General features: G+C 41.5%; 1 protein-coding gene across 2 annotated transcripts in view; it reads left to right on the forward strand.

Annotated features, from left to right (window-relative positions):
• Positions 1 to 23,518, forward strand: part of PCSK5 (proprotein convertase subtilisin/kexin type 5) — a 465,201-nt gene that overhangs the window by 433,110 nt on the left and 8,573 nt on the right. For both annotated transcript variants that reach the window (XM_032164318.1, XM_032164319.2), the window contains 4 exons: positions 2,474 to 2,651; positions 7,900 to 8,117; positions 19,897 to 19,997; positions 23,158 to 23,344. In XM_032164318.1, coding sequence (XP_032020209.1) covers positions 2,474 to 2,651; positions 7,900 to 8,117; positions 19,897 to 19,997; positions 23,158 to 23,344 — 684 coding nt within the window. The remainder of the gene's footprint in view (positions 1 to 2,473; positions 2,652 to 7,899; positions 8,118 to 19,896; positions 19,998 to 23,157; positions 23,345 to 23,518) is intronic.

Genomic DNA, 23,518 nt, shown 5'->3' on the forward strand with positions numbered 1-23,518 from the left:
TCCTCCGAGAGTCACACCTGGAGGAACATGATCTCCACATACCCCTCCTCAGTGATACTAATGTTGATCACCTGGCCAAGATGTTCAGTTTCTCTACTGCATAATTACTATTTATTCCCTTGTAACTAATAAGTAGCCTGTGGGGTTACACTTTAAGAACATGTAGATATTCAGCTCCTCATCAAAATTTCCCCTCCATTTAGCATGGTTGATTAAGAAATCTTCTTGAGCAAAATGTGGCACAGGTCAAGGTTGGCCACGTCCCACAGATCAGATTTGAAAGTTATTGCTAATATGAAGCAATGTTCTCAGGTTTCCAGGGATACTGTGACTAGGCTTAAAACAAGCATGGGAGAAAGAAAATGAAACAAAACTTAACTAAAAAAGAAGTCATAGGAGACAGAAGAGAGAGATGAACATGGTGAAGACCAGGTAGTATGAGCACTTTTCTCCCCCACCAGGAGAGTAGACCCAAGAAGCGTGAAACTCCAAGTAGACATGTGTGGTAGGCTGGGTACAGTGGCTCACGCCTGTAATCCCAGCACTTTGGGAGGTCGAGGCAGGAGGATTGCTTGAGCCCAGGAGTTCAAGGCCAGTCTAGGCAACATAGTGAGACTTCATCTCTACAAAAAATGGAAAAAAATAAAAATTTTAAATTTAAAAATTTTAAACATTAAAAAAAGAAAAATGTTTTAAAGACATGTGTGGCAAGCTTTTTCTCTTCATATTGAGTGAGGACACCATCCCCCTGCTAAGACACAGGGAGACCTATTCTCAATACCATTCCAGATCACTTCACAATAGAAAACACTCAAAGAGACCAGTCTTCTCTACCCATCTACCTTAGCTCCTGGTCCACAAATCTCTGTGACTCTCCTTCCCAGCAGCTGCTGCTTCATAAAAGCATTCCCTCCAGCCACGTCTCCCATGTAATCCCACCCCGTGGGACCTTCTTTTCTACTTACATCCAATCTAGAGTGCCACCAGTAATAATCTCAGATGCCTTCACACAGAGGAGAAGACACCTTGCCTCCACAAAGTGGTCTTCCCCTCATCCGAGGCTGCAGATTAGACTAGAGTTGAGGCTTCAGTGCTGGTGCAGGACACAGAGCTGTAGTCCCCTTGGGGAATGGGTGCAGATTTGCTCAGCCTGGTCTCCTCACATTCTCTCTACCCTGTCTCACACCACCACACCACCAGGGTCAGGCTATTTATAAATTAGATACTTTTTTTGGACATTGTGGTAGACTGAATAATGGCCCCCCTGAAGATGTCACATCCTGATCCCCAGATCCTGTAAATGTATTACTCTACTTGGTAAAGGACTTTGGGGCTGTGATTTAATTAAGGATCTCGGCATAGAGAGATTATCCTGCATTATCCACATAGACCCAATGCCATCACAAGGGTTTGATAAGAGAGATGCCGGGAGTGGGCCAGGCGCGGTGGCTCATGCCTGTAATCCCAGCACTTTGGGAGGCTGAGGTGGGCAGATTACAAGGTCAGGAGATCGAGACCATCCTGGCTAAAACAGTGAAACCCATCTCTACTAAAAATACAAAAAATTAGCCGGGCGTGGTGGCCAGCGCCTGTAGTCCCAGCTACTCAGGAGGCTGAGGCAGGAGAATGGCATGAACCCGGGAGGCAGAGCTTGCAGTGAGCCAAGATCACGCCACTGCATTCCAGCCTGGGCGACAGAGCAAGACTCCGTCTCAAAAAAAAAAAAGACAGAGATGCCGGGGGATCAGAATCAGTAATAGAAGGTGATGTGATCAGAAGCAGAGGGACAGAGAGAAGCTACTGCACTGCTGCCTTTGAAGACAGAGGAAGGGGCCATGAGCCAAGGCATGCAGGTGGACTCTAGTAAGTGGAAAAGGAAAGGAAACAGATTCCCTCCTAGAGCCTCTAAAAGGAACAGAGCCCTATGGATCTATGTTCTGACCTCCAGAACAGTAAGATAATAAATTGTTGTTTCAAGGCCCCAAGTTGGGGATACTTCGTAAGAACAGCAATAAGAGACTAATACAGTGGTGTTTTTCCTTCAGGAAGCTGGGGCTTCCCCCTAATTAACCAGATACATAAGCTGGACAATGAGCCGTTGCCAACATCCACAGTCGCCGGACTGTAGTTTCTGTTCTACCCACCACAGCTAATCCACTGAGATATTTGGGTGGGACACAGATGAGATTTGGATCTCTGATGAGATGAGATGGGATCACTGATGAGATTTGGGTGGGACACAGAGCCAAACCATATCACTGGCTTCTGTTTTCCTTGTATTCCTCATGGCCTTAGGGCAGTTCAGTTTCTTGGACACTCATCTTAGTTCCCAAACATATCCATCAGCTCACAGGCTCGTCCCATTCCTCCTGCAGCCCTCTCCTCCCTCCTGCCATGGTACACAGGAGGGAAAATACAGGAGAGACATGTGTCATGCTTGATGTCCAAATAGACATTTTTTCTCCCATGACAGACACAACCTGTGTGAAGGACTGCCCAGAGGGCTATTATGCCGATGAGGACAGCCACCGGTGTGGCCACTGCCACAGCTCTTGCAGGACATGTGAAGGGAGACACAGCAGGCAGTGCCACTCCTGCCGACCGGGCTGGTTCCAGCTAGGAAAAGAGTGCCTGCTCCAGTGCAGGGAAGGGTAAGTGCTCAATACATTTTCCCCCATGTAATTTCACAGCCACACCAGATATCAACCCATTTTACAAATGAGGAAACTAAGATTCAGAACACTTATAAAACCAGTTTGAAGTCTCAGTGCTAGTTAGGAGCAAAGATGAACCAATTCACAATAACAGAAGAGAAACAGGAGAGGCAGAGTGACACAGTGAATTAACACAAAGGGTCAGATTGTCAAGCCAGACTCACCTGAGCAATTGATCTTCCTCAGCAACAGTCCTCACTGATAATTCAAAGCATATTGGCAGCTGGGCACTGTGGCTCATGCTTGTAATCCCAACTACGTGGGAGGTTGAGGCTGGAGGATCACTTAAGGCAAGGAGTTTGAACCAGTATGGGCAACATAGTGAGACCCCATCTGTAAAATATTAAAATAAGATTAGCTGGGCATGGTGCCATGAGGCTATAGTCCCAGCTTCTATGGAAGCTGAGGCAGGGGATGATCACTTGAACCCAGGAGTTGGAGGCTGCAGTAAGCTATGATTGCACCACTGCACTCCAGCCTCAGTGACAGAGCAAGACCTTGTTACTAAAAATTAAAACATTTTGGCAAAGGTCTCAGCAATCACAAGGCAGAAGCAAAGCATCCTTTCCTTAGAGAAGCCCAAGACCATTAATGGAGGTTCTTTTTCTTCAGCTTCAGGACTTGTTCTAATTCAGATTTAAAATTCAGGGTCTCACATTCTCCCAACCTGCTTATGTGAGGAGAGCAGTGAGTGTGGAACATTGATTTACAAAGGAAATAGTTCCATTAACATCTCCATTTATTCCCCATTAATTCCCCAACCTGTCATGTCCCCTATAAATCCACAAATTACAGGTTTTGTTATCATAAACAACCTAGACACACACACTTGATGTATCCTTCTAAAAGCATTTCACGGATAAGGACTCTATTATTTTTCTGCTAGGAAGAACTGTTAGTGTTATCAGAAGGTCTGATTGCCAGCATATCCTTTTTTTCCCCCGGGGCATTCCCAGTAAAGAGTAAAAGACTGATGATAGGCCTGTTGCTGACTCTTTCTACCCAATCAATAACCTAGAGCACTGGGAGTTTCCAGACCCAAATCAAGGGCTGTAACCTTAGACCTTCCTCAAATGCTTTCATCCAAATTGACACATCTCTTCAGTCCTATAGCAGTTACTGCTTGTTTCATTTATTGTAGTGCTATATGCTGCCTTGCATTTTGATTTATCTCATTCATTCACTTATTTATTTAACACATTTCATGATGAGTACTTTGTATGTATAAATAAGATGAGTAAGAGAAAAACTGACTGTGTTTGTTTTCACGTGGCTGATAAAGACATACCCAAAGACTGGGCAATTTACAAACTAAAGAGGTTTAATTCAACTTACAGTTCTATGTGGATGGGGAGGCCTCACAATCATGGTGGAAGGCAAGTAGGAGCAAGTCACATCTTACGTGGATAGCGGCAGGCAAAGAGAGAGAATGAGAGCCAGGCGAAACGGGTTTCTCCTTATCAAACTGTCATATCTCGTAAGACTTATTCACTAAGGCAAGAACAGCATGGGGGAAACCACCCCCACAATCAAACCATCTCCCACAGGGTCCCTCCCACAACACATGGGAATTATGGGAGTACAATTCAAGATGAGATTTGGGTGGGACACACAGCCAAACCATATCACTGACTTTAAGAGTTTATTCTTATTTTTATATGCCTCTTCCTAAGAAAACTATAAACTCATGGAAGAAAAACACCTCTTATGTCTTACATTTGCTTCTACAACACTCAGCACAGAGCCACACATTAGCAGCTCTTGAAAAACACCAGCCAGGCTGGGCAGGGTGGCTCACGCCTATAATCCCAGAATTTTGGGAGGCCAAGGTGGGTAGATCATGAGGTTAGGAGTTCAAGACCAGCCTGGCCAACAGGGTGAAACCCTGTCTCTACTAAAAATACAAAAACTAGCCAGGCATGGTGGCGCATGCCTGTCATCCCAGCTACTTGGGAGGCTGAGGCAGGAGAATTGCTTGAACCCAGGAGGCCGAGGTTGCAGTGAGCCAAGATCGCACCACTGCACTCCAGCCTGAGCAACAGAACAAGACTCTGTCTTAAAAAAAAAAAAAACAGGGATGAAGCTACCTGGCTTAGCCCTTCTGCATCACCCTAGTAAGTGTCTGAAAAGATCTGGATCCTGTCTTCCTCAAATCAAGTCAGTAAATACTCTCAAACACAAAAAGGGTGCTTGATCATCCTGTGATCTAAGTAGAATGCAGACCATGGAATTAAGAAGACAATTGTTCCACAGTGTGTGAAGTTCCCCAGGGCTGGTGGGGGGAGGCACAGGTTGCCATAGATCTCTTTAATAAAGAAGAAATGGAATATTCATGAGGTATAAGAGAGCTGTTCCTTTAGTAAAATCAGTGTTCCACATGCTTGGCATAACCCTTGTATGTTAAATCTCTGCCTTGGAAAAGTAGGCATATTCTTCTCTGCACCCTATCCCAACCCACATAATTATTGTGGTGTTTAACTCAGAGAAGTTTCTTTAAAGCCTAGGTTACTGCTTGTGCTTATGCTCTTCAAGCCTGGGAGGCTCAAAAGATGAGTCCTCAAAGCAAGCAGTGGTGTTGTGCTCTTTTAATCTGATCCAATAAACTCTTCATTGTCTCTTTTAGAATTACTCCTTGATAATTTTAAAAACCTACTTAGAATTGATAAGCTTTCTTTCCCACAGTTCCTACTGATGCTTTTCATCTTTATAACAATCTACAATAAAAACATTAGGCAAAAAAACTTTTGTATGCTGCTTAAGAGTTACAAGGTATTTCCACTCACAATCTATCTTTACATTATGATTTGATTCTACAACAATCTCATGAGGTTACTATTAGTCTCTCCATTTTACAGATGAAGAAACTGAGGCTCAGAGGGGTTAAGTAACTTGCCCAAAGTCTTGAAAGTACTAACACATGGCAGAGCCAGGAGTAAAAATTTGATCTTCTGACTCTAATCCTGTGTATTCCCTCTGCTCTGCGTAGATTTCACTTTTCCTTGATGGTTTCTTTTCTTGAGTCTTATGTGGGCTTTGTCAACCATTCAGCTCATCATCGTCTTGTCTCTCAGATACCTCAGTCGTATAGATTGACACATAGTAGTCATTGTTCTTCACATAACTGCAGAAAGTGAAGGAAGTCTCAAGTTACCACAGGCTGGGTCACCGAGGTTCAAGTGTGCTCACTCAGATCAGTGACGGGTGGCTAAACAGAGCAAGGCTCAGCATAACCTAGGCATGGTGTGAGTTTTCAGCAAGTTCATGGAGTTGAATTAGTCTACAAAAAAAGCCTATTGGGACCTGTAGTGTTGCACCAGAGAAAACAAAGATGAACCTTTAGGTTTCTAGGATAGGTTTAGTGGTGCTGATATCTAGAGATACAGAGATGAATCAGATGACCTTTAGAAGTTTATCCTTAGCAAGAATTTTGTTACCCTCTTTTATCTTGCTTGCAAACCTTTGTTTACCTTCAATTAATGCACTATTTTGTTATAGCGTTTAACAGTTAAGCTCAAATCATATGGTCTCATTTCACTAACTGACTTTAAGCAAGTTGTCTAAATTCTCTAAGCCTCAATGTTTACTTCTGTAAAATAAGGATAATAATACCTAAATCATAAGATTTGCTATGAGGATAAATCATAAAATTTATAATTATCACTAATATACATTAATTATTTATAATGTGCCCATCATGGTCCCCATCCCTTTCTCAGTAATCACATGTTTAATTGTAGGTACTAAGATTAGCCCCATCTTATAGATGAGAAGCCTGAGGCACAGAGATGTTGAGTGACTGGCCTAAGGTCACACAGCTTATAAGTGGTGTGGCTGGGATTTAAAACTGTAGTCTTGTTCCAGAGGGCAAGTGCTAACTACCACACTCTAGTGTCTCATTTGCAGGTTCAATAATGTGAAATAATGTTTATGAAGTCCCTGCAATACTATCAGGCATATTAGTAGAAACTTAATGAATAGTGGTTATAGTTATTATATTTAACCTCCAAAAATCTTTTCAAACAAGGTTATATCTATTATGTAAATGTCAATATCACACTTGTCACCTCCTGTTTCAAAATTTGTTTTTTAATTGACAAATTAGAAGAATAATTCAGAGGTGCATTTATTTATTTTATGTTATCTTTTATTTTATTTATGACAGTCTCACTCTGTCACCCAGGCTAGAGTGCAGTGGTGTGCTCTCAGCTCACTCTCCTGGGTTCAAACAATTCTCATGCCTCAGCCACCCAAGTAGCTGGGACTACACACCACATCTGGCTCTTTTTGTTTGTTTCTTTGTACTTTTAGTAGAGATGAGGTTTCACTATGTTGATTGACCAGGCTGGTCTTGAACTCCTGGCCTCAAGCCATCCTCTCATCTTGGTCTCCCAAAGTGCTGGGATTACAAGTGTGAGCCACTGTGCCTGGCCAGATGGATCGCTTTTTTTGAGACGGAGTCTCGCATTATCGCCTAGGCTGGAGTGCAGTGGCATGATCTCAGATCACTGCAACCTCCACCTCCCAGGTTCAAACGATTCTCCTGCCTCAGCCTCCCAAGTAGTTGAGATTACAGGCACATGCTACCATGTCTGGCTAATTTTTGTATTTTTAGTAGAGACAGGGTTTCACCATGTTGACCAGGCTGGTCTCAAACTTCTGACCTCAAGTGATCCACCCACCTCGGCCTCCCAAAGTGCTATAATTACAGGTGTGAGCCACTGCACCCAGCCTGGATGGATCTTTTAAATGTACCTCTGAGTGGCCAGGCCAACAGAGTGAGACACCCATCTCTATTTAAAAAAAAAAAAAAAAAAAGACCCTTCCATTCTCTGATGCCAGCCACTAACCACAACTTAAAGCATGAATTTGGAGAGGCACATGGTAGAAAAAGGCAATGGTAGCTAGCAACGATGAAGGTGCTACTAGGTGTGATAAGCACTAGGTCTTTTCATATGTGTTACCCAATTTAATTTTTACAAAAGTAGGGGAGGGATTGGCCCAATTTACAGGTAAGAACACTGGAAATCATTGGATTCATTAGTGTTATTAGCAATGAATCTAATGAGTAAGGTAAAGAGGCTAAATATTTCAGCTTGTAAATGAAATCTGACTACCATGTTTTTCCACCACACCCAATTTAGGAGCAAAGCTTAGTATTCCATCTTTTCTTCTCCTTTGGTTTCAGATATTATGCAGACAACTCCACTGGCCGGTGTGAGAGGTGCAACAGGAGCTGCAAGGGGTGCCAGGGCCCACGGCCCACAGACTGCCTGTCTTGCGATAGATTTTTCTTTCTGCTCCGCTCCAAAGGAGAGTGTCATCGCTCCTGCCCAGACCATTACTATGTAGAGCAAAGCACACAGACCTGTGAGAGATGCCATCCGACTTGTGATCAATGCAAAGGTGAGAATCTACCTGTCATTTTGCATGTGTGCGTAGAAAAATGAAAAGATTTTCTTCCTTCTTTGCCCTTTTCTCTCTTCTCACCACCTGGGAGGTTCCTCTTGCTTCCCCTCCTCATGTGTGATCCTCTCCAGCATCAGCGCCCTCTGTTCGCTCTTAACTTCCACATCTTCCCTCTAACCTGGGCTGCTCCTGCCCATCCGCCATCCTTCGAGGCCCAGAGACAGGCATCATCTCCTTGAGGAAGTATTGTTGGTCCACTCATCATTTTCCTACTCTACCTGATGAGTCTGTCTGGGGGAATTTGTTTATTTTCATTACTCCCACTATTCCCTGAGACTTCTGCCTCAAACTCTCCCAAGCTCCATGCCTCTTTTACAGAAACCTAGTTGTCTGTCCCAGAGATCCTTAAGGCTCACCATCTATCCATGAGCCCAGGCTGATACTCTGAAGTTCTGCTTGACTCTTCTCCTTCCCCTGTTGCCTGCCCATCCCACCCACCTCCAACAAAGCTAAACTTCAAGATCTGTTGTTTCTCTTTCCCAAATAGTGGCCTAATGAGATCTTTTTCATTCTCACTACCCTCATCTTCCATTCTCAGTATCTAGTATCACACCTTTTGAAGCAGCCAGCAGGTCACCCCAACTCTGAATCTTGCCCCCACACCAGGTCATCTGGTATATCAGTGCCAGAGTGATTGCCTTAAAATTCAAATTTCTCATTTTTCTCTACATCTTGCCATAAATATATGATCACCATGAATGCGTCTCAATATTTAAGAAAGAAATACTTCTATATTTTAACTGTTAACACTTTCTAGAAAAATATTATTAGCTGGTAAGATACATACCTGTTCTTTTCAAAATTACCTTGGCTATTTTTAGTTCTTTTATATAAATATGTAATCAGTCAAGTTTCATTTTTTAAAAATCTTTCATTTTTAAAAAGTATTTGGATATTGAGTGGCATTGCATTGAATTTATTTTGGAGAAAACCCCATCTTTATGATCCTGAGTTATCATATTTATGAATATGTTATAATGGTATAGCTCTCCATTCTATGCATTTACTTATTACACTTCAATAAACTTTTAATAAGTGTTTTTTGTTTGTTTGTTTGTTTGTTTGTTTTTGAGATGGAGTCTCGCTCTGTCGCTCAGGCTGGAGTGTAGTGGCACGATCTCGGCTCACTGCAACCTCCGCCTCCCAGGATCAAGCAATTCTCCTGCCTCAGCCTCCTAAGTAGCTGGGATTACAGACGCGCACCACCATGCCCGGCTAATTTTTGTGTTTTTACTAGAGACAGGGTTTCACCATTTTGGTCAGGCTGGTCTCAAACTCCTGACCTCATGATCCGCCCACCTCGACCTCCCAAAGTGCTGGGATTACAGGTGTGAGCCACCACACCTGGCCACTAAATGTTTTTATATTTAAACGGTGATTAAGATTTTCCCAGCAGTCCCCTTAACTTATGTCTTAAGGACTCTTCTTTCATGTATTCTAGAAGCTAGAACTACCCACAACCACTCAGCAGCCATCAAATATGCCATGCTCTTTCATGCTTCTATTGACTCAATGCTCTAGGGAACTCTCAACTTAAAGATTCAGCTTGCTTATCATCTCATCTCCTCTGTGAAGCTTTTGTTAGTCCTCCCAGGAGTATTCTTCCTCCTTCTTAATTCTGTAATACACTGCTTTATCATACAAATTTTACATTACATTTTAATTAAACAAGTCCATCCCTCCTACTAATTGTGAGCCCCTCAAGCAAAGGCAAGGATTATACTACATTCATTGTATATCCCTTGTTTCTACTCTAAAGTGTAAAACATAAGTTTTCATTAAGTGTTTGTTCACTGAATGAACAACTGTATAGGAAACAAATTCCTAATGTCTTTTTGCAAATTAAAAAATGTTCAGCTATAAGATCTTCAGATAGCTGGGTGCGGTGGCTCATGCCTGTAATCCCAGCACTTTGGGAGGCTGAGGTGGGTGGGTCACCTGAGGTCAGGAGTTCAAGACCAGACTGACCAACATGGTGAAACCCCATCTCTACTAAAATACAAAAATTAGCTAGGCATAGTGATGGGCGCCTGTAATCTCAGCTACTCGGGGGGCTGAGGCAGGAGAATCGCTGGAAAGCTGGAGGCGGAGGTTGCAGTGAGCCGAGATTGCACCATTGCACTCCAGCCTGGTAACAGAGCGAGACTGTCTCAAAAAAAAAAAAAAAAAAAATCTTCAAATATTGTTTCTCCACTCTCCCCTCCAACCTCCTTTTATGGAATTTCTATTAAATGCAATTTAGAGTTTATTGATCTTTCCTTTGTATCCTACCTACTCTTTTATAATTTACCTCTTTGACTCTATGTGAGTTATACTAGGTAATTCTTCAGCACTCCATTTCATTCCCTGACTTGTTCTCTGACTGTGTTCAGTCTAAAATCCAACTCATCTATTTTTTTTGTTTTCAATTTAAGTGACTATATTTTCACTTTTGAGAGTTCTAATTGGCCAGGTGCAGTGGCTAATACCTGTAATCCCATCACTTTGGAAGGCCGAGGTGGGAGGATCACTAGAGTCCAGGAGTTCAAGACCAGCCTGGGCAACTTGGCAAAATCCTGTTTCTACAAAAAAAAAAAATACAAAAATTAGTCAGGCGTGGTGGCACACAACAGTAATCCCACTGCTCAGGAGGCTGAGGTGGGAAGATCACTTGAGCAAGGGATTGTGCCACTGCACTGCAGCCTGGGTGACAGAGTGAGATCATGCCTCAGGAAAAAAAAAAAAAAAAGATTTCTAATTGTTTCTTTTTCTCATCCGTTTTTATTTTAGATCTTTCTGTTTGTGTCTTATAATTTAACATATTTATGGATACTATATCTTCATTTATTTATGAGCATCTTAAACATACCAATTTTAAAGACTTTGTCAAATGTTTCTATGAAATCAATATTATCTGAGATAAATTCATGTTCTAATTGTTGATCGTGTTTGACATCCTTTTTTTAAACTTTATTTTATAATTAATAGAGACGATGTCTCACCATGTTGCCCAGGCTGATCTTGAAATCCTGGGCTCAAGCAATCCTCCCATCTTGGCCACCCAAAGTTCTGGGGTTACAGGCGTGAGCCACTGCACTGGCCTGTCATCTTTCTTAGCATTCAGTTTATCTATATACTTTGGAATGCTGGTCTTAAGCTCATTTTAAATGAAATATTTTGGTTTAGGTTCTTTACTCCCTCCCTCTCTTATCTTTAGTTCTCACAGTCTAGAAATTTTTCCATTAACTCTATCCCTGTCTTCAACCTGAAACTCAGTCCACAACAAGATGTTCCAGTATTCCTGGAAGTGATATTGATGACAGCACAGATCCCATCAGCAATTCAATCAGCAGTTCAGGAGAGATCTTGTCAGGAGGTGATGTCTATGAAGGCAGAGTCCCAACATGACTCCTGATTTAAGTGCTAATCCTGGATTTTGGCTCTGGTCTTATGTAAAACACTTTTAGTTCCTATTTTGGTAGAAAAGGTGAGCTTTGGTAGAAAAGGTCAGCCACCATTGCCTACTTCTAGTCCTGGAGCAGAGAAGGTGGATAGCTTGAACCTGACTGCCATTTTGCATTTATATTTCCTTTGTGTTCCAAAGAGATTTCATTTTCTTTGTAAGGCCATCTATCTTTATTTTGTTTTCCTCTCTTTATATTTATTCTATAATTTCATTATGTTTAAAGTAAATGGGATGTCAGAACCTGAGCTTATAAAATATTATTTTAATGCATATGTGTTACTAATGGATAATCAGATTCTTAGAAGAGGATCGTACCCTAAATTATTGCCCAGCCTCACTCTACTAATCCAAATGCCTTGTGGGATGGCAGGAGGGATACTTAAGACTTGTGGATGAAATAAGCAAAGGCCAACCTGTTAGAGCCTGCCTCTAATCCTCTTTTTTTTCCCCCTTCCAAAATGATTCATCTTGAGGCAATATGTTGATGATATACAAACGCCAAGAATTAGGGAAAACAAGATGAGAAATCAGGTATTCCCCCACACGGAGAAGACCATCAGCACGTTTGCTGTCTAGCCACTGAGCTGAAATTCCTGAAAAGTATCTTGATTACATTATATTTTAAAATAACTTCTTCCCAAGTACATGTGAATATAGCCATCTCCAAGTTTAAGGTGGCTTCCAATATTACCTGTGCCTTGGTGTCTCCAAATCTGCTTCTTTTCCCAAATGGTTTTCCTGAGCTCCGGTTCCATACATCCAGTTGCTGACTTAGTATCTCTAATTGGATGCTCAACAGACATCTCCAACTCCTCACCCGACTCCCAAACTACTTGTTCTGTGCTCGCTATCTGGATAAATGGTCCCACCATTCACCCAATTGCCTGAGACAGTAACCTGGCCATTACCCTCTGCTCCTCCCCTTCTCTCAATCCCCACATTCAATTTGTCCACAAATCCTGCCAAATCTACTCCTTAAATATCTCCTAATTCCATCTGCCCTCTCTTGGTATTCTAGTGTCACTGCCTTAGTTCAGACTCATCATTCATTGTTTGAATTGTTTACCAATTATTTATTTAATTGGTCTTCCTACCTTTAGCATTAGTCACTCTATAATAAGCCAGTCTTCTGTATGCTCTTAGACTGATCTCTTTATACAACAAATATAATGATACATCTCCACTTAAAAAACAACTCTCCACTGACCTTAGGACAGAATTTTATCTTTTTTTTGAGACACAGCCTTGCTGTGTCACCCAGGCTGGCATGCAGTGGCATGATCTTGGCTCACTGTAACCTCTGCTTCCTGGGTTCAAATTATTATTCTGACCCAGCCTCCCAAGTAACTGGGATTACAGGCACACACCACTGCACCTGGGTAATTTGTGTGTGTGTGTGTGTGTGTGTGTGTGTGTGTGTGTGTGTGTATTTTGAGTAGAGATGGCGTTTCACCGTGTTGGCCAGGCTGGTCTTGAACTCTTGACCTCAAGTGATCTGCCTGCCTCAGCCTCCCAAAGTGCTTGGATTACAGGTGTGAGCCACCAGGCCTGGCCAGGATAGAATTTTAATTTAGTATGTCTGCGTATGAGGCCCTTCAACACAGAGCTCTTCTCATATTCAGCCTCATCTCTTACCATCTCTTCTCCCATCCTCTAATCAGGGCATAATTAGTTACTATAAACCTGAGCCAACCTCACCCACTTTCCCTCTCTCTGGAATAGTTTCTCCAGCCTACTCTGCATGGCTACCTCTTTCTGATCCATTAGAGTCATCACTTCCTCCAGAAAACCTCCCCTAGACCCTTCATTCTATGTTCCCTTAGTACTCTGTGTCTTCATTCATCCATTTACTTAAGGCGCAATGTTTTACAACTATGAACAAGACAGCCAAGGTCCCTGCAGACCAGGCTAGTTTAATTTGTGTAATTGTTCTTAGTGGTGTAGCAGCACTGTCCAGTAGAAATAAAATGTGATTTAAAATTTTTAGTAGTCATGTTTAAAAAAAAAAACAAGTATAATTAATTGTAATTGTACACTTTATTTATCCAAAATATTATCATTTGAACATGTAATCTACATAAAATTACTGAGATGTGTTATGTGTGTTGTACTGTCTTTGAAAGTCCAATGGTTATTTTACATGTACAGCACAACTCAAGTTGCGCTAGCCATATTTCAACTGCTGAGTGGCTACCTGTGGCTAGTGGCTACTGTATTGGACACTACAGTAATAATCTAGAGTAATGGTTTCAAATGATATTTTAGCAGTGGCCACCTTCCTCAGATAAAATCTGAGGCCGAATCCTATTAGGTAAACCAATCCAGGCAGAGCTGCTCAGGTGGGAGCAGAGGAGCCACCCCAGAACCCCATCTGATGCCTCTCCACGCTCCCCTCCCCACCATTCCCAGGAAGCCCCTAAAGCAACTCCATAAAAACTCTACCATATCATGGTTCCCAGTCTGTGCCCATTCACAACTGACTCCAGCCCATGAAAGAATTAGCCTTCCAATCAAACTGCATTAACTAATCATTAATCTGTTATCTCTTTTTCATTCCAGAGACATATATGGTTACCACTTAAAACTTCTAACTGGAATTAGATAACAGATGAGAAAATACACTGAATTGGGGGTGGGATGGGAGTGGTGGAAAGCTGATATTGTCATTGGCCATATGGTGGTAAATATTGGCTTTCTATTTGGTGTTTTGAAAAGTTGAAGTTACCTCTGTTATCATCATTATTGGATGTGTGGGACCTTTATTCCAACTAGGGTTGCCCAATAAAATACTGTATTTTGATTTGCGAAATCTGACAACCCTAATTCCAGCCCACTAGTGTTGTGCAGTGGGCGGCGCAGTGCACTGGGGGCACTTGGGTCCTAATTAACATTAGGCAATCATCATTAGGTAAGCTAATGTCTCTTACCATCAACTAATCAAAACAAGACAACACCAGCCTTTGAAGATGATTGTGGGGATTAGAGAAATGATTCATGATATTGTAAGCACAGTTTGAAAAACAATACATTTTTTTCAACTTTTATTTTAGAATTGGGGGTATATGTGCAGATTTGTTACAAAGGTATAGTGCATGATGCTGAAGTTTGGAGTATAAATAACTGTCACCCAAGTAGTGAGAGTAGTACTCAATAAGTAGTTTTTCAACCCTTGCCCCACTCCTTCTCTCCCTGCTCTTGTATTCCCCAGTGTCTATTGTTCCCATCTATTTTATTTTTTTTATTTTATTTTATTTTATTTTATTATTTTATGTTTGAAACAGAGTCTCACTCTGTCGCCCAGGCTAAAGTTCTGTCACCCAGGCTAAAGTGCAGTGGCGCAATCCCAGCTCACTGCAGTTTCCGCCTACCGGGTTCAAGTGATATTCATGCCTCAGCCTCTCAAGTAACTGAAACTAGAGGTGCATGCTACCACCTCTGGCTTATTTTCGTATTTTTTGTTTGTTTGTTTTTTGAGACAGAGTCTCACTTCATTGCCCAGGCTGGAGTGCAGTGGCATGATCTTGGCTCACTGCAATCTCTGCCTTCCAGGTTCAAGCAATTCTCCTGTCTCAGCCTCCCGAGTAGCTGGGACTACAGGCATGCGCTACCACGCCTGGCTAATTTTTGTATTTTTAGTAGAGACGGGGTTTCACCATGTTGGCCAGGCTGGTCTCAAATTCCTGGTCTCAAATGATCAGCCCATGCTGGCCTCCCAAAATGCTGGGATTATAGGCATGGACCACCATACCTGGCCAAAGTCTTATATTTAAATCTTTAATCCATCTTGAGTTATCACCTATATGGTGATAGGTAGGGATCCAGTTTTATTCTTCTGCATATTGCTAGCCAGCTATCCCAGCACCATTTATTGACCAGAGATTATTTTTCCCATTGTTTATTTTTGCCGACTTTGTCAAAAATCAGATGGTTGTAGGTGTGTGGCATTATTTCTGGGTTCTCTATTCTTTTCCATTGGTCTATGTGTCTGTCTTTGTACCAGTACCATGTTATTTTGGTTACTGTGGCCTTATAGTATAGAAATACTATACATGTCTTTAGTTGGGTTTGAGATTTCCTGGGCGAATTAAGGATGATGATTTTGGGCATTCCCAGTCTCAAAAGTTCATCCACACAGTATCCTTGAGATTGTATTCAAGGGATGACTAGGAGTTAGTGGGTAAATCTTGAAGCTGTCCTGAATGTTTGTACCTCTTCCTCCTGTATTTGACGTTAACCTGTGAACTTGCCCAGCTGAAGTTTTCTGTCTTTGGTGCTCATTTTTTCTGCTATCATTATTTTTTTTAATTTTAATTCTTTATTTAATGTTATTTTTTCATATAATTATTTGCAGTGAGCAGTCCTTTCTTTACTATAGCACACATGTCCCTTGCTGCTTAGGAAAATGTTGTGCTATCATCTGGTTTTGCAACATATAGATACAAAATCTGGAAACAGGTTTTTCTCGTGGGATATAAACTAGATAGAAAAAAAGATGAATTCCTTCGTTTTTAAGTCATTAGTTCTCATAGTAAGAAATGAGGATGCATGAAAGGATCAGAAAAAATTTAGCAACCTACATAAGAAATTACCAACTAAATTATATATCATTCACTTTGGACTGCCCAACAATTTTAGGATGTTACAAAAGAAAAATATGTAAAAGTGTGGAAGGAGGGGTGGAGCAGGAAAACATAGCACACTCAGGCTTAATATGTACCTTTCTCTGTAACTGATACCTCCATAATTAGCTCATTCCTTGCCTTCACACACCTAACTTTTTACTTATCCTCTGCATAAAATTTTATTTTTTCTATTTTTTTTTCATTTTTGTTTTTTGATTTTGTGTTATTGTTTCTTCTCCTCATAAAATGGTTTGGAATCAAAACGCAGGCTGAGTAACCAAAGCCTCTTAACTCTCCAAAGCTTCATCTTTCTGTGTAGACTGGGGCCCATGAACAGACCCCAGAAGTTGCTCTGCATTTGTTGAATTCATCCCATGGGGTTCAGTCTGAAGGAGAGCAGATGGTGAGCTGCTCTGAGTTTTAAAGAAATGACAAAATGCCTGTCTTTTAGGTCCCAAAGCTCCTGCAGAACCTTAGAAGCAATGATAGATGTAGGGTGTTAAACTTTAAAATAATAGAAAGCCTTCTGGAAATTAACAAACTGCCTTTTGCTAAAGATTCTGGGTACCCTAAGTGTGCTAGTTTTGCAATAAATTGGTGTAACAGATGTAAATGAAGACTGATTTGTCACCCAAAGCTGACACATAGCGCCCTTGGGTATTGCCTGGGATCTGGGCCTCAGACAATTTATTGTTAGTCTTCTAGAAAATGTGACCAAACTTGGCCAGGTGCAGTGGCTCACGCCTGTAATCCTAGCACTTTGGGAGGCCAAGGCAGGCAGATCGCTTGAGATCAGGAGTTTGAGACCAGCCTGGCCAAGATGGTGAAACCCCGTCTCTACTAACAAGAGTAAAACTCCGTCTCCAAAAATAAAAAGAAAAAAAAAAAAAGAAAGAAAATGTAACCAACCTTACGGTAGGAATTTTGTGACCTAACCTAGTTATGGACTGTTCCCCCTCTTTTAGTGTTTTCTACTCTTAATTTATTTTATTGTAAATTGACAAATTATAATTATATATATTTATAGGGTACAAAGGGATGTCATTAAATATGTATACAATGTGGAATAATTAAATCAAGCTAATTAACATGTCCATCAGGCCAGGCACAGTGGCTCACACCTGTAATCCCAGCACTTTGGGAGGCCAAGGTGGGTGGGTCACTTGAGGTCAGGAATTTGAAACCAGCCTAGGCAACATAATGAGACCTCATCTCTACAAAAAAATAAACAAAATTTAGTCAGGTGCAGTGGCTCATGCCTGTAATCCCAGCACTTTGGGAGGCCAAGGAAGGAGGATCACTTGAGGTTAGGTGTTCGAGACCAGCCTAGCCAACATAGTGAAACCTCATCTCTATTGAAAATACAAAAATATTAGGCAAGTGTGGTGGTGAACTCCTGTAGTCCCAGCTACTCAGGAGGCTGAGACAGGAGAATTGCTTGAACCTGGGAGGCAAAGTTTGCAGTGAGCTGAGATTATGCCACTGCACTCCAGCCTGGGTGACAAAGCAAGACTCTGTCTAAAAATAAAACCAAAGAATATATATTAGTTGAGTATGGGGTGTGCGCCTGTAATCCCAGCTACTCAGGAGGCTAAGGTAGGAGGATCACCTGAGCCCAGGAGGTCAAGGCTGCAGTGAGCCATGATTACACCAAGCCATGATTGCACCAAGCCATGATTGCACCATTGCAATATAGCCTGGGCAACAGAGCAAGATTCCACCTCAAAAAAACAAACAAACAAAAAAAAAGTCCATCACTTCAAATACTTAATCCTTTTTGTGGTAAGAACATCTGAAATTTACTCTGTTACCAATTTTGAAAGTACAATACATTATTGTTAATTATAGTCACCATGAGATATAATAGATCTCAAAAACATGTTCTTCCTGTCTAACTAGAACTTTATACCCTTTGACCAGCATCTCCCCAGTCCCCTCAGCCCCCCCAGCCCCCAGCCTCTGGTAACCACCATTCTACTCTTTACTTCTGTGAGTTCAATTGTTTTAGATTCCACATTTAAGTGAGAACATGTATCTACCCTTAATTTCTCTTCATTTAAAAAAAAACTCTCTTGTATGTTAAAAATTGAAGTAAGGCATCTAAGCTATATTTTAGGAAAATGTAGACTGGGAAAAAGGAAGAATGGAAATAGGAGAGGGTTGATTCTTCCATCAGAGACCACAATAACGTTCCAGAACATGTGGGAAATTCTGTATGAAGCTAGAGCTAAGAGAAAAATAAAGTGGTTTTGAATTTATATCACTACAGGCAGCTTCCAACCTAAGAAGCAGTTCAGTAGTAAAGGTGTTTATTCTCTAAGCTGTTGTTTGGAGCTCAGAATTTATTTTTCCACAGAAACGTTACAAATGATTGAGCTCACAGTTCAGCCATGAAACATCAATTTAGCTATATTGTAAATGTAAATGACAGATCCATGGTTCTATTTCAAGTTTGAAAAACACCCTTTACAGGATTGTTCTGATGGGAAGACCTATATCAAGTTCCAACTTACAATACCAGGCACATTCTATGCCCATTAATCTTATGCTCCCATTTAAAAATTATCAGCAAAAATGTCCAGGACTTCCCAACAGAATGAGCTAGATTTAGGTCTCCTGTCCCCAAACTTTCCAGAAGTTATCCCTTGATACCTGCATAGAAGAAATGTTTGAATCAGTCCTTTTTGGGGTGTCTGAATTAGGAGATAAGAGTATTGCCTCCACAGGAAACAGAGGCTGCAGATTCAGACCTCTTCTATTTGGTGGCTCATGTGCTAAGGCAGATATGTGGTAGAAAGAGCACCTCAGCAAGGCGCAATTGCATGCATCTATAATCCCAGCTACTTGGAGGCTGAGGCAAGAGGATCCCTTGAGTCCAGGAATTTGAGATCAGCCTGGGCAATATAGCAAGACCCCATCTGAAAAAAAAACAAAACAAAACAAAAAAGAAAGAAAGAAAGATCAATGGATTATGAGTCAACAAACATGAATTTGAATCTTGACCATCACTATGTAACCCTGGATAGGTGACATTACATGTCTGGGCCTTAGTTTTCACTTATCAATATTTTTAAAATGAGAAATAAGTAAGATGTCAAATTTCTGAGAAGAAAACTTACAGCTTTCAAGAGAATTTCAAAGAAATGTATCACCATCATCACCACCCCAAAATTAAGAACCACCAAATAAAATGATCTGCTGAGTCCTTTTAGCCCTAGCATTTTAAGTGCCAAGTTTAGTGCCATTTCTCAATTAGAAACTGTCTATTCATGATTTATGCACTGAGTATTGCAGTCCTCCAAACACCTGGTAACATCCTCCACACTAGCTAAACAATAAGCAGAATAACGAATAAAGGTTTTATAAACTTTCTACATGATTTCTCATTCTCTGAAAATCTTTCCTCTTGCTGTAATAAAAGATCTGTCATCCCCAAATCCTCAATTTTCAGACTGAGAGTCTACATAGATTGAACTAATTGTATAATTTCTACTTTGTGTGGGAGACTTTTTTCTTTTTCATATCCTCAATCAATTCACCCTTCTGCTTCAATTTACTTGACATATTCCTTGTTCCTAAGTGTTCCGGAACAAAGACAGAGGTTGAAATCTAAGGTCAATCTCATAACTTAGAATGTTTTCTCTTTCAGGAAAAGGAGCGTTGAATTGTTTATCCTGTGTGTGGAGTTACCACCTCATGGGAGGGATCTGCACCTCAGACTGTCTTGTTGGGGAATACAGAGTGGGAGAGGTATGGAGGGCTGGGGGTCTTGGGCCTTCTGCTCTTTCTGGAGGGAAACATGAGCTTACTTCCTGCATGTCATTCTGGGCAATCAAAATGTCCCAAAATTCTCATACTATAGAAATAGTGTATGTTTAATATTTTAAAATCTTCTACCATTGCATCATGGAATAATGGTGCTACCCACCTGTAGCCTTAGCTTTACTCAAAAGGAACCGAGAAGATCTAAGATAATGGGGAAGTTACGTCGTGAGGGCCTCAGAATGAATTCTACATTTGTTATTCATCACCATAGAAGTTTCAGTCAACATAAGATTATGTCAGAATACAAACTACCTTCTCTCTTACTTCTCTCTGGTCTAAGCAGAAACGTGTGAATAACATAGGAACCACACAGCTAATGTTGGTCTTTTGTTTCCTTTACTCCTTCACAGTGTATTAAGAAGGATTCATTTGCAGTGTTACAGCTCTTTAGAATTTCTGGTTTCTACCAGAAAACCCCCTGATGTGAAAGAAAAAGAAAGGAAAGAAAGAGAGAAAGAGAGAAGAAAGAAAGAAAGAAGAAAGAAAGAAGCAAAGAAAGAAAGAAAAGAAAGAAAGAAAGAGAAAGAAAGAAAGAAAGAGAGAGAGAGAAGGAAGGGAAGGGAGGAAGGAGAGAGAAAGAAAGAGAGAAGAAAGAAAAGAAAGAAAAAGGAAAAGGAAAGAAAGAAAGAAAGAAGAAAGAAAAGAAAGAAAGAGGAAAGAAAAAGAAAAAGAAAGAAAGAAAGAAAGAAAGGGAAAGAAAGAGGGAGGAAGAGAGGGAGGGAGGAAGGAAGGAGATTCATTTGCCAAGGAGATTCTTTTGCCATGGATTTTCTGAAACCATGAATTTTTTTTTTTTCTTTGAGACAGGGTCTCTCACTCTGTCACCCAGGCTGGAGTGCAGTGGCACAATTACAGCTCATTGCAGCTTTGACCTCCTGGGCTCAGGTGATCCTCCCACCTCAGCCTTCTGAATAGCTCGGACTACCATGTCACTGGTCTACACTACTTACCCAAAGTTAGACTTTGGGTTGGGGGTTTCCTCGCTATTGTCACTTCCGTGGTCACCAGAAAGATGCTACTGGAAAGGGTTCCCAGTCCAGACCCCAAAAGAGGGTTCTTGGATCTCACACAAGAAAGAATTCAGGGCAAATCCATAGAGTAAAGTGAAAACAAGTTTATTGAGAAAGTAGAGGAATAAAAGAATGGCTACTGCATAGACAGAGCAGCTGTGAGGGCTGCTGCTTGCCCATCTTTATGGTTATTTCTTAATGATATACTAAACAAAGGATGGATTATTCATGGCTTCCCTTTTTAGACCATATAGGGTAACTTCCTGATGTTGCCATTGCATTTGTAAACTGCCATGGTGCTGGTGGGAGTGTAGCAGTGAGAACGATCAGAGGTCACTCTCATTGCCATCTTGGTTTAGGTGGGTTTTGGCTGGCTCTTTACTGCAAGCTGTTTTATCAGCAAGGCCTTTATGATCTGTATCTTGTGCCAACCTCCCATCTCATCCTGTAATTTAGAATGCCTAACCATCTAGGAATGTAGCTCAGTAAGTTTCAGCCTTATTTCACCCAGCTCCTATTCAAGATGAAGTTGCTCTGGTTCAAATGCCTCTGACCACCATGTCCAGCTAATTTTTTGTATTTTTAGTAGAGATGGGGTCTCACCATGTTGCCCAGGCTGGTCTCAAACTCCTGAGCTCAAGTCATCCACCCACCTCAGCCTCCCAAAGTGCTAGGATTACAGGGGTGAGCCACTGCACCTGGCAAGACCACAAATTTCTTGATTATGTTTTCAAATTTTAGAAAAGAAGTAAATCTCCCCATGATGAAATTAACACAAACTAACGTATTTACATGAGTGCTCTTTAAATTCTGGCAACAGCCCTCATTACAGTTTAGAGAAATTGAGGCTCAAGGAGGTTAAATAATTTGTTAAAGATTACAGCCTGGGCAACATGGTGAAACCCCATCTCTACAAAAAATACAAAAAAAAAAAAAATTAGCTGGACATGGTGGCGCATGCCTGTAGTCCCAGCTATTTGTGGGGCCGAGGCAGGAGGATCGCTTGAACCTGATCACACCAGTGCACTCCAGTGTGGGCAACAAAGTAAGCCCGTCTCAAAAAAAAAAAAAAAATTATATGAGTGGTAAGTAACAAAGCTGGGATTAAACCTGAAGGATGAGATAATATGTGAGATGCAGGATTCAATGAAATAATAACAGCTGAGAAGGCACCTTGTCAGTGCCTGAAACATGCCAAGGTGCTCAACAAAAGCAATTTCCATTCCTTCTTCTTTTTCTGTCATACCATACTTCCAAAGTTACAGAAATAAAATAGGAAGGATCTTCCCTAACCCACGTTTCCAGCACCAGTCAAGGAGCAACTTGTTGGGAGGGAAGCCACTTTCTTCTCATCTCTCCACTCTCTTCCCAAAGAGATTTAACTACTTGAGCTACACAGCCACAACCTATATTATTCTGGGGCCAGACCACAATAATCCAGTAACCACAGAGGCCAAGCAGGTCACTAACATAAATGCTAGGTTAAAGAAAACCACAGTGTAAGCTTGATGCTTGAAGGAAAATGGAAATTGATGTATCACCTACATGTTGGTGACATAATAGCAAGTGCTGGGGATTGTGTCAAATAGAAGAGTGGAAAGGGGGGACCATCGCCACGTGGGAGTGATGAATCCAGTGTTGAGAGGTCTTCTAGTTTCTAAAGAGAAATTAGGAACGAATTTACATGTGAAATATCCCACTTTTGAGATGTGGGAAATGAATGCAAAATATTTTAAACTGAAAGTCAACAGTGTGGGCCAGTCAAAACTAGTCCTTGACCTGAGCTGTCCTTGAGCACAGGAGCTGTCAGCTTCTAACCCAAACTGTTCCAGACGTCTGTTCTCCCACTGTTATTAGCAGATTTCAAAGGGCAGGGCCCAGCCATGATTCCACCCCATCACAGACAGTTGGTTCTTTCACCCAACATAGGTAAAATGGACTCAGAACACACCATCCTTCTGCTGTCCCCCACACACCTCCCTCCTTATGAAGACAAGATGAAATACCATCTGGGAACTCCAGTGCCTTATTAATCCCTCTGCACTCAAAAGGAAACTCTTGATTGCTCTTAACAGGGAGAGAAGTTTAACTGTGAAAAATGCCATGAGAGCTGCATGGAATGCAAGGGACCAGGAGCCAAGAACTGCACCTTGTGCCCCGCCAACCTGGTGCTGCACACGGATGACAGCCGCTGCCTCCACTGCTGCAACACCTCCGATCCCCCCAGTGCCCAGGAGTGCTGTGACTGCCAGGACACCACAGGTGAGGGGAGAGCAAGAGCAGCCTGCAGAGGAAGGGCATTTCCTCAGGAAGCCAATGGGAGCAGAGGGAGGCGGGATGGAAAGTTCAGGAGAATCAATATGGCTACCTTTTTATTGAGTGCCTACTATGGGCCTACTGTACTTGAAACTTCATGTCCATTGTCTCACTTCACAA

The sequence above is a fragment of the Hylobates moloch genome, unplaced genomic scaffold (assembly GCF_009828535.3).
Source record: "Hylobates moloch isolate HMO894 unplaced genomic scaffold, HMol_V3 SCAFFOLD_10, whole genome shotgun sequence".
NCBI lineage: Eukaryota > Metazoa > Chordata > Mammalia > Primates > Hylobatidae > Hylobates > Hylobates moloch.